The sequence below is a fragment of the Rhinolophus sinicus genome, chromosome 17 (assembly GCF_057876585.1).
Source record: "Rhinolophus sinicus isolate RSI-liver-muscle chromosome 17, RSI-T2T, whole genome shotgun sequence".
NCBI lineage: Eukaryota > Metazoa > Chordata > Mammalia > Chiroptera > Rhinolophidae > Rhinolophus > Rhinolophus sinicus.
The window spans coordinates 62794344-62806588 of record NC_142517.1 but is presented as its reverse complement, the minus strand read 5'-3'; the positions used below and the strand labels follow the sequence as shown (position 1 = coordinate 62806588).

Below are 12245 nucleotides of genomic sequence, written 5' to 3'. Positions count from 1 at the left end.
TCCCACAAAGAAAACTCCAGGACTAGAAGGCTTCACTGGTAAATTTTCACAAAACGTTTAAGGAAGAAATAATACCAAGTATACACAAAATCTTTTTAAAAACTAAAAGAGAAAGGAATACTTCCCAATTAATTCTAAAAGGTTAGCATTACTCATATAGCAAAAACAGAAAAAGATATTACAGAAAACTACAGGCATGAACATAAATGCAAAACTTTAAAACAAAATTTCACCAAATTGAATCCAACAAAATAGAAGGATAATGTATCATTAACCAGGTGAGGTTTACTCCTGTAACTCTCATGCACTGCTGGTGGGAATGTAAACTAATACAACCACTTTGGAAAACAGTCTGGTGGTGTACTAAAACCTCCCATATGATCCAGGCATTCCACTTCTACGTATTACTGAGAATAAAGACAACATAGGTCCAAACCAAGATTTGTAAAAGAATATTCATAGAAACTTTATTTGTAATAGCCCCAAACTGTGAACAACCCAAATTTGTCCAACAAGTAAATGGATAAACAAACTGTGGTATGTACAATAGCCTCAACAATACACAGGAATGAATTATTGCTACGTACAACAAGAGGATGAGTCTCAAAGTAAGGATGCTGAGTGAAAAAAGCCAGGGGGGGATAAAAGAGTACATACAATTTATATAAAATCCTAAAAATTACATACTAATCTAAAATGACAAAAAGAAGATCCATTATGGCCTGGGTGGAGGAGCTGTGAGGGAGAAATTAAAAGGGGGAATGAGAAAACTACTGAGGATGATGAATATTCACTTTATATTGGTGATGGTTTCGTGCATATGTCAAAATTTATCGAACTGCATACTTTAAAAGAGTGCAGATTATTGTATGTCAATTATACCTCTAATTGAGCTGTTTAAAAGGAAAGTAAGTCACTAGATAAATGAAAAGAAAATTCAAAAAACTACAAATTATCAAGTAGAAGGAAAGAAGAAAGGAAGATAAAACAGAGAGAAAGCAAAAATGGTAGACCTAAATCCAATCTTATCACTAATTACAATAAACCGATTAACTCCAATTACAAAGCAGAGATTATGAGAAGAAATAAAAAAAAATAGCCTAACTATATGCTGCCTTTCAGACATTCATTGTAAATAAAGATAAGTTAAAAGTAAAGGATAGAAAGGAATATACCATGCAAACAGTAAACATAAGAAGACTAAAGTTCTTTTATTAATATCAGATACAACAGAACTTCAAGTTAAAGAAATATTACTACAGATAGAGTAACATTTCATAAATGCAAAAAGGAACATCTCATCAGAAGACATAATGTGTTTGTACTTAATAACAGATTCATATTACAAAGAGCAAAAAGTGACAGTTAAAAGGAAAAACAGACAATTTCAAAATTAGTTGAAGATTTTAATCGCCTCTAGTAACTGTTTCAACACTACACAAAAATCAGTCAAAATAAAGACTATCTGAACAACACTATGATCTCAGTGATATTTGTAGAACATTACAACCAATAACTATGGCATATACATTCCCTATAAGTGCACAAGCTGTGTTTGTTCACCAAGATAGTCCATATGCTGTGTCTTCAAGGGATTGACAGAATATAAAGTATGGTATCTGATCATAATGCAATTAAATTAAAAATTAATAATAGTAAGAAATCCAGAAATAAAACCAAATATTTAAACAACACATACTTAAACAACCAAATATTTAAAAAACACAGAAACATATAAAACAACACACTTCTAAGTAATACATGACCATGAAAAAAATCACAAGGAAAATTAGAAAACTCTTCAAACAATAAAAGATAAAAAATACAACATACCACAAACTGTGTGCTTAGAGGGAATTGTGTAACCTCAAATGTATATGTGAGAAAAGAACATCTGAAGCCTTAAGATAGAAAAAACTAAAAAATGTGCAGCCATTATGGAAAACAGTATGGAGATTCCTTAAAAAATTAAGAACAGAATTATCACAGGACCCAACAATCCCTCTTCTAGGTATCTGACCAAAAAATCTGAAAACATTTATCCGTAAAGATATATGTACCACTATGTTCACTGCAGCATTTCATGGTGGCCAAGACATGGAAACAACAAAGTGGCCTTCTACCCATAATTGAATAAAAAAGATGTGGTACATATATACAATGGAATATTACTTGGCCACAAGAAAAGATGAAATGCTGCCATTTGCGACAACATGGATGGATATGAGATTATCATGCTAAGCGAAATACGTCAGACAGAAAAAGTTGACAACCATATGACTTCACTCCTATGTGGGAGATAAAATGGAATGCAACAAACGAATAAGACAAATAAACAAAAACTCACAGACACAGACAACAGTTTAGTGGTTACCAGAGGGTAAGGGAGGTAGAAGAAGGTAAAGGGGGTCAAATAGATGGTGATAGAAGGAGAACTGACTCTGGGTGGTGAACATACAATGCAACATACAGATGATGTATTATAGAAATGCACACTTGAAACCTATATAATTTTACTAACCAATGTCACCACAATAAATTTAATAAAAAGTTTTTTAAAAAGAAACAAAAATACATAAGTAAATAAAGAAGCTAGAAAAAGAAGAGCAAAGTAAGACCAAATGATAGAAATTACAAGAGCAGAAATGAATGAAAGTGAAAATATACCAGCAATAGAGAAAATCAATAAGGCCCAAAGTTGGCTTTTTTAAAAGATTGAAAAAAAAAAAAAGTTGAATAATTTCTAGTTAAGACTGAGTAAGAAAATGAACCACAAATTGGGGAGATGTTGGTCAAAGGGTACACACTTATCGTTAGAAGATGACATGTTCTGGAGATCTAATACCCAACATTGTGATAATAGTTAACAATACTGTATTAGGAAATTCATAGTTGCTAAGAGATTAGATTTTAAATGTTCTCAGCACAATAAAGAATTCAGTCACATGATGGAGGTATTAGCTAACATAATCATACTGTAATATATAAGTGTATAAAATCAACATCGGGGTGAGGGGTGGGAGATGAGGGTAAGGGGGATCAAATATATGGTGATGGAAGGAGAACTGATTCTGGGTGGTGAACATACAATGGGATTTATAGATGATGTAATACAGAATTGGACACCTGAAATCTATGTAATTTTACTAACAATTGTCACCCCAATAAACTTAAAAAAAAAATCAACATCATTGTACACCTTAAGGTTACACAATGTTATGTCAATTATTTTTTAAAAATACGGATTGGAGAGGGGTGGGTACCACTACCAAGTTTATAAGCATTAAAAGGATAAAAAGGGAGTACTTATAACCAAAATTATGACAAAAATTTGACATCTTCAATGAAATGGACAAAACCTCAAAAGAAAAAATCCAAACTGACATAAGATAAAAATGAAATCTTATTAGCTTTATATCTGAAAAAGAAATTCAATGCATTATCAACTCCAGACGCAAGTCGTTTCACAGAATTCTTTCAAACACTTAAGAAAGAAATAATAATCTTATATAAACTCAGAAAATAGAAATAAACACTTCCCAACTTATTTTATGACCCTAATATCAAAATAACTTTTTATAACCCTAACACCAAAATCTGACAAAGATAATACAAAATAGGAAATTATAGACCAATATCCTTCATGAATATAGATACAAAAATCCTTCACAAAATAGCAGGAAATCAAATTCAGTAATATATAAAAAGGATAATACTTTATGACCAAGTGGGGTTTATCCTAACAATGCAAAGCTGGTTTAAATATTCAAAAATTAAAGTACTGAACCATATTAACAGAATAAAGAAGAAAACCCATATGGTAATTTCAATAAACGTAGAAGACGCATTTGACAAAATTCAATACTAAGCCTTAGCAAACTAGAAATAGAAGAGGGGAATGTCCTCAATCTTATAAACAACATTGATGGAAAACTTAAAACTAGTGGCACAGCTTATGGTAAATATGGAACCCTTTCCCCTAAGATCAAGGGGAATAATACAAAATAGGAAAAGAAGGCCCCGTCTCACCATTTCTGTTAAATAGTATAATGAAGGTCCTAGCCATTGAATAAAAAAGAAATAAAGGCATAAAGATTAGAAAGATGTAAATAAAACTTGTCTTTATTTGCAGATTAATGATTATTTATATAGAAGAGCCTAAGGAATCTACGAAAAGAGACTAGAACTAATGAATATTTACCAAATTCACATAATATAAGGTTCATAAGCAAAATTCAATTGTACATTTACATATTAGTAGCAAATAGCTGGAAAGTGAAATTAGAATAATTCCATCTACAATAGCATCAAAAATATAAACTATTTGGGAATAAATTTTAAAACGTGCATAACTCCTTCAATGAAAACTATAAAACATTGCTGAATGAAATTAAAGAAGATCTAAATATGTGGAGAGATAGACTATACTCATGGATTGAAAAGTTCAGTAGTGTTAAGACAGCCATTCTCTTTAAATCAGTCTACAGATTCAACACAATGCCAATTCAAAATCCTATCCAGCTTTTTTTAAAAAATAGAATTTGAGAAAGCTGATTGTATAATTTCTATGAAAAGGCAAAGGACCTAGAATAATTAAAGTAATCTGGAAAAGGAGAACAAAGTCAGAACGCTTATACTACCTGATTTCAAGACGAACTACAAACTATAGTAATGAAGACAGTGTGATACTGGCAGAAGGATTGTCAAATAGATCAACACAACAGAATAGAATGCTCAGAAATGGACCTATTAATTATCTGACTCTCAACAAAGGCACGAAAGCAATCCAATGAGGAACGCAAAGTCTTAACAAGAAATAGTGCTGAGACAACTGGCTAGCCATATGTGAAAAACAAATAAATAATTTTCATTGTTGATCCTTATCTTACACTACATGTAAAAAATTCATTGAGGTTCACAGATTTAACTTTGAAAGCTAAAATCATAAAGCTGTGGAAGAAAATATAAGAGAATATCTTCAAGTTGGTGTTAAGCAAAGTTTTCAAAGACAGAAAATTATAACCATAACAAATGATAAACAATAGACTTTAACAAAATTTAAAATATCTGTTAATTAAAAGACATCATGAAAAAAATTAATAGGAGGCAAGCCACAGCATGAGGGAGAAAAATATTCATCAAACATATCTGATCATAGATTGGCACTTAGGACATGTAAAGAATTCCTACAACCTGATAATAAAAAGGCAAAGAGCTCAATCTTAAAAAGGGGAAAGGACTTGAACACACTTCACTAAAAGAAGATATACCAGTGGCCAAGAATCTCACCACAAAATGTTCAACACCATTTGTAGTCAGGTTTCAAAATGCAAATTGAAACCACAAGGAGATACCACTAACACACCCATTAGAATAGCTAAAATTTTAAAAACTCACACTACCAAATCTTGGAGAAGATGTGGAGCAACTAGAACTCTCATGTATTTTAGATGGTAATATAAAATAATACAACCACTTTGGGAAAAGATCGGGCCGTTACTTATAAAGCTAAATAGGTACATACTTAACTCAATGGCCCAGAAATTCCTCAACTAGTATTTACTTAAGATAAATGAAAACTTATGTCCTTATAAATACTTGTATAAGAATGTTCGTTCATAACACCTTAATTCATAATTGCAAGAACACGAAAAAGCTCAGATATCTATCAAAAGGAAATTACAGCATAATCATGCAAAAATAAAATGCAACATAGTCATAAAATGGAACTCAGTAATATAAAAGAATTATGATATATGCAACAATATGGATGAATCTCAAAATATGCTGAGTGAAAGAAGCTTTACACAAAAGAGCACATATGTATGATTACATTTATATGATATAAAACAGGCAAAATTAATCGACAGTGAAAAACTCGAATACTAGTCATCTCTAGAGGGGAAGAATAGAGTTGACTGCAAAAGGGTATGAAGATACTTTGTGGGGTGATGCTAGTAACATATCTTGATGAGGATTTGGGTAAAACTAATGAATTTGATAAAACTCAATAAATTATCCGCTTAGTATTTGTTCATTTCATGTTTTGTAAATTTTACTTCAAAAGAAAAAGAACTATAAACAAATATTAAAACCCAGCCAATGATACACTTGTTGAAATACTTAGCGACGAAAGTACTGGTGTCTACAACTTACTACAAAATGTATAAAAAATTGAGATGAATTGATGGATGGATAAATGGATATTTGATAAAGCAAATATAGTAAAATGCTAATGACAGAATCTAAATGGTGTGTATACAGGTGTTCACTATAAAATTCTTCCAATTTTTTTGCATTGTTGAAAATGTCTTAAAACATTGGAGGATAAAGTTGAGAATGGGAGAAGAGCCTGGAAAGCCGAGATGCTATAAACCAGGAAGCAAACATTTTTATCAGTGCACGGTACTGCCCAGGAATTTTTGGATTCTGCTGGCCAATATGCTTGTCAGTTTGGGAAGGTATTATCTTATAATGGAGATGAATGAATCCAGTTACCCCATTTTGACACTAGGTAAATTAAGCTCATCAAACTAACCTCTCTTGTTCTGATATTCATGTTCAATCAGCAACCTTCTGGAGATTTTTATAGAAGGAAGAGACACTATACTGGCCAATCAATAGCCACTTGGCAACTAAATTTTTTACCGTTAATTAATCAATGGGAGCATTATGATTTCTATAATAAACTTACAAGTTTGGTTAGGCTGAGTTGTATACATTAAACCTTATCAAATCTCAGTCTACCAAAAAGAACACTGACTTCTCAACTGAGAAAACTGATTATAAGATTTAAAAAAAAAAAAAGATTCATCTCCAGTAAAGACTGATAAAACCTTAGAATCAGAAAGGCTCTTGAGATCATGGTGCTTGTTACCTATTAATAATTTTCTCTCACGATTCCTTGTTGAGAAACTACATTAATGTCTTTCATGAGTCCTTCCAAAAAAGCACTTCATCAGGCATAAAAGACAGAAGGCTTACATTGCTTTCTGGAATAAATTGTTAATAGAACACTCAAGTATAAATACAGCAAAGACAAACAGATCATATTCATAAGAAGTGTACATTTATTTACCTGCACACTTTCATTAGAAACATCTGGGAAAGAAGTCTGTGATGCTGTTTCATCTTTTTGCAAGGTTGGTTTATTTAGCAATTGGTTAATTTCTTCGGATTTTTGCTGGAGTTGATCTAAGGAAAAGAAAATAAGTAAATAGAAATGATCTCTGCCTCAAGTCCGAAACTTAGTGAGCTATTCTAGGGATACACCATATGCTGTTTACTCCAGTTTCATAATCTTAATTAAAACTATGAAACAATGACAACATATTGTTAACCGTTTAAATGCTCTCAAGGACCAAAGGGCATCTCAGTAAGCCACTTACTTACTTCAAAGGTAAAATAAAACAGGCTTGGGCATTTTGTAAAAAGTCATTTTTCCTTTCCCCCTTGAAAATACCTTTAGCGTTTTTTTCCCTTCACTCTTCACATAAAGTATTAGAATCCCATTGAGATTCTATAGCACGGTTTAAGAACATGGTCCTATTAAGAGGACAGTAACACACTGTTCCCATGGAATGCCCCTCCAGGCTTTCTGGTTAACGTTCAGGTGTTCAGTACAGATCTTCAACTTAATCTTTCCAAAATCTTTCCTTTAGATATAAGTCAATCTACTAGAATTAAACTAAATTTGCAGCATGTATTGCTTCAATAATAACACATTTTGTAAAAAAATAAGGTTTCTTTAAACCTTCGTAAACGATAAAAGTTTTCATTAAAAAGAAATTTTCAATTTTAAGAAAAGCATTCCGATCCATCTTTAGAAGAAAGGATGACGCTGTGCAATTCAGTCTCCCTAACTGTGCACCTACATCTGGCCTCAGTTTTCCACCAATTAATTCAACTCCTATTCATTTCTGTTACTGAACCCCTCAGACCACAGTCATGTCTCACACAGCATTCTTTTAAATATCTGACACATCATTATCAATGGTTTTTAGAACTGTAATGGCAATTATAGTAATAAGCAAGAGTATAACTTTAGTCAGAGACAGGAGAAATGCAACAAAGAGTTCAAAAGAGATGCCTTTCTTAATCCTTCTTTTGAGTCAACTGGTTTGAGCAAATGATGCCATTAATAGAGCTCTGAAATTCTGAAAAAGCAGCACTCAGGTGCTGGATAAGTGGGCTTCAAAAGCAATCAAACACTGACTGACCTTCCAGCTGCTGAATCGTCCGGGCTGAATGAACGGCCTGTTCGCTCTTATCTTGGAGAAGCTTTGAATTTTCATCCTTTAGAGCATCACAGGCAGAGTGCAGTTCTTGCTCAGTCTTTTGAAGACTCAAAATGTGAGAGGTCTTCTCTTCCATTTCCGCTTTGTGCTTCTGCTCCAAAGCACTGCACCGGGACTGTAGTTCAGCCTGAGCTTGACCTGCTTGCTCCAGCTGGCCCAGTAAATGATGCATTTCTTCCTGCAGTTTATGGAAGGATAATTTTCTCTCTGCCACTTCAAGTTCCATCTTTTCCATCAGAATCTTGGACTCCTGTCTTTCTGTTTCCACAGTGTTCCTTAAAGTATTATGCTCAGCTTCCATCTGCTGTAACTGTTGAGAGAGAATCTAAGAAAAAAAAGACAAAGCCTCATAAACTATAAATTCATTCTTTCATTTCAATAAGCATAGTGAAGTGCCTCTTCTAGGTGAAGCATGGGGTTAGACACTCAGGACCAAACCTACAATTGCATAAGACCCTCTATTTTTGCTTGACACTTTTGACAGTTTGTATTCATATATATTTATTTGTGTCATTATCGTTGAACTTCTCTCTTTCCCAATACAAAATAAATTCAATAAGAAAAGGGACTGTGTCTGTTTTATCATCATTACTTTCCAGCACATAGTACAGTATATGGTTATCTTGAGTACCTGGCACTTGATAAATAATGAAGGAATGAATGAATGAATCCAGTTCCTGCCTCCAAGGAACTCAGAGTTCAGTGGGAGAGTCACACTTAAACAGATCATTATAATGTAAAATGATAGAGGCCACGAAAGTGATACTTATAAGATATTAAAAAGAGCACAGAAGAAGGGAAATTTATCAAAAGTCACACATATGTACCTATCTATACAGGACCTATGTAGTAAGTGGCACAACTGGGATTTGAACCTGATGATCTAATGAGAGCCAGAGAGGGGCCTCAGAGATAGGGTATGGGTGTTGTTAGGATTGGAGACATGGGGATATGTTTCTATGCAAGAAAGAACGTGTTTCTCAAGAAGAGTTGAAAATTAGGAAGAAGTTTCTCCAGCAGCAGGCTGCACTCAGGTGAACAAGCAGAGAATGTGAACTGTATCACCAATTCCATATTATGATTTGGCTTTTTGGATGTGATAGGGCAGGGAATCCATGGCTGGTACAAGAGTAGTCCAAATGGTCAAACACAGGTGTAGCAGACCGGGAAAGGAGAGAAGCCAAAAAATGGAACTAAAAATACTAGAGGAACAAAGCGAAAGGATAAAGGAACTCAATGAGAATAAAGGTCAGTGTAAGAAAGGGAATGACATGATGGGTTACAGTCAGGGAATGGGATACAGAGTTCAAGATTTCAGAACACCAGCATCCTTGATCACCTTTAGATTCAAGGGAATATTGCATGATGGGATTATTTCAATCCAACAGGAAGTCAACTAACAAAAACAAGGAAAGAAGGGACAGTACATAAAGCACAGGACCATTCAAGACAGAGAGGGGAAAAACCAATAGAAAAGAAACTCACTAGAGAGAACTATGACAATTCTAGAGAAACTAGGATGATTTGAGGACCTTAGCCTAAAATAACAAAGGAAAAGAGCAGCAATAACAGACTTGGATCTGTTTTGCTCATCGCTGTATCACTACCACTTAAGCACAGGGAATGTGTTGAAAGAATGAATAAATGGCATCAATTATCTGAAGATTTATAGTAGGATGTTCTGGCTGCTGCCTGGCCAACTACAGTAGAAATGAATACTCCCAAGGCAGGCGGCAAAGATCACAGTGCGGTACCTGGTTTTTCTGTTCGGCAGCAGTCAGCTCCTGTTGCAGCAAGTCCACGACCTGAGCCCGGCCCAGCAAGGCTTCTTCATGCTCTTCAAGCTTCCTCTGCAGCACCCTCAATTTCTGAGAAGAAAACGTTTTAGATATAATGTCCTAACAAATGAGCACCATTATCTGCTTACCTTTCAAACTGTCATGGAGCTGTGTGCATTTAAGATTTCTGGATGTGGAAGATGACAGATTAAAGAGTGGGACACCAGCATGCCATGCTCCCCATCCAGCAGCAAGAAAGCATCTCCAAAAATGTCTCCTGCAGAGCACTGACAACCACCAAACTGAGACACAGCAAGTCTCTGAATTAGGGAGCCTTTTTAGTAAGAAATGACATATTGATTTTGCAAGTTATACAATGTCCTATACCTACATACATAGGTACATGTATATCTCACTCACCAGAGGACATTCTCTGCAGGCAAGAACCACTGCTCTTCTCGTGTCATGCACGTGACATGCACTCGATAAACATTTGTTGAATGACTAAATCAATGACACATGTGCACATCAATATTCTACTTTAAAATGTGCTGTATTCTGAATGTAACCTTATTTAGCGGTGTATTCTGAAGGACTGCTTAGAACTTTGAAGTTTTTACTCAAAACAATTAGATGGATCAATCATGAAATACCACTGGCGTGCCTTTAGGTACCACACTGCACTACACACTAAGTAGAAACAAATACCTTTGTTAGTACGTAGATGATAAGCTCAAAAACAGTGAAGCCAATTTTCAAGATATACTCAACGAATTTTTTAAAAAAGAATTATTGATTTAATAAAAGACTTTATGGCTTCAAAATCACTCCTCATCTTTAATCTTTCGAAAGTTTAAAACTGGCTTCATTGATTTGAAGCTTTGGATCAGGTTTTTAATGAACAAAGTAGCTATGATCAGCAAACCAAAGAGAAGCCAATTTCTGACTACCACATACATACATTTGCCAATTAAACCCAGCTTTTGAGTACCAACAACCTGGTTAAAGGGGTAAGAGACAAGGTAAGGACATGAACAAATAAAAAATTAATATGCAACAGGAAACAAGTCCACCAAAAAGAAGCCAATTAAAGAGCACGCTAAGACCATGTGAAGAGCAGTGGGTAAAGGTAGAAAAGTGGCTATGACAATTTAATTAAATGTTAAACAAAATGACAGTCATTCTACTAAGTTTTAGCAACACACCTGTTGCATCTCTGTTTCCACATCTGCCTGGGTTACTAACTGAAGAAGCTCATCTTCATGAAGACGAACCTGTGTTTCAAAGCGGGCATCTTTCTCTCGGACCACCTGCTGCATGGAACTCAACTAAAGACACACACCAGAGAAACTATACAAGTTACACTCCCCGAATATCACACAAACAAAACTCAAAGACTATTCTCCAAAAAGATAGACACTGAGAACTGACAGAAAATAGGCTTTTTAAATTAAATTTTGAATGTCAAGGATGAGAATGTTAGAAGAGAGACAGGCCTGACAGTAACTTCCAAATGTGACAGAAAGCCTATTATCAAATTCAGAAGTCAGCCTAAATATAAATTTTGATTGAAAATTATATTTGCATGGTTACTAGAAATGTTTAAATATACAATTGGTACATACCGTGTTTCCCTGAAAATAAGACCTACCCTGAAAATAAGCCCCAGTTAAGATCTCCGCCAGACAGACGCATTTAGTACGTTATGACGATGCTCAAGAAGATGACATGTATATATTTGAATAAATGTAGACTGTTGTACATGAAAAAATAAGACATCCCCTGAAAATAAACCCTCATGGAGCAAAAATTAATATAAGACCCGGTCTTATTTTCAGGGAAACATGGTATATTTTTTAAGTTCTAAGGAGATTAGAATATTTAAATATATGAAGTGAAGATAGATTTCCGTTAAGCCCTAGACACTTCTTTCAATTTCATACTCATGGTTAAAAATTTTCAATGAACTTCTCATGCCCTATAGGCCAAACTTCAAACTAATGGATCTCTTATTCAACATTCTCTGCAAGTGGAAATACAAGTCTTTCTTTCTAGACTTACCTTCAAAGAATTGCTTCTACCAAAGAACATGGTGTACTTCCCACCCCATACCACCTTCCCAGACAGCTATGTTCAGCTGTCATTATTTGAAGGATTTTAGATCACCCTC

At 34.2% G+C, this 12245-nt stretch overlaps 1 protein-coding gene across 10 annotated transcripts in view; it reads right to left on the bottom strand.

The window, feature by feature from the left end:
* The window catches only part of GOLGB1 (golgin B1), a 73650-nt gene that overhangs the window by 39129 nt on the left and 22276 nt on the right, over nt 1-12245 (bottom strand). For 6 of the 10 annotated variants that reach the window (XR_012495990.2, XM_019729616.3, XM_019729620.3 and 3 more), the window contains 4 exons: nt 11281-11403; nt 10052-10165; nt 8220-8622; nt 7079-7194 (listed from right to left, as the gene is read on the bottom strand). Coding sequence is in view for 9 of the 10 variants with exons in the window: in XM_019729616.3 (XP_019585175.3) it covers nt 7079-7194; nt 8220-8622; nt 10052-10165; nt 11281-11403 (756 nt within the window). In the remaining variant the exon portion in view is untranslated. The remainder of the gene's footprint in view (nt 1-7078; nt 7195-8219; nt 8623-10051; nt 10166-11280; nt 11404-12245) is intronic. The other 4 variants (XM_019729619.3, XM_074331233.2, XM_074331208.2 and 1 more) reach the window with 1 other exon arrangement.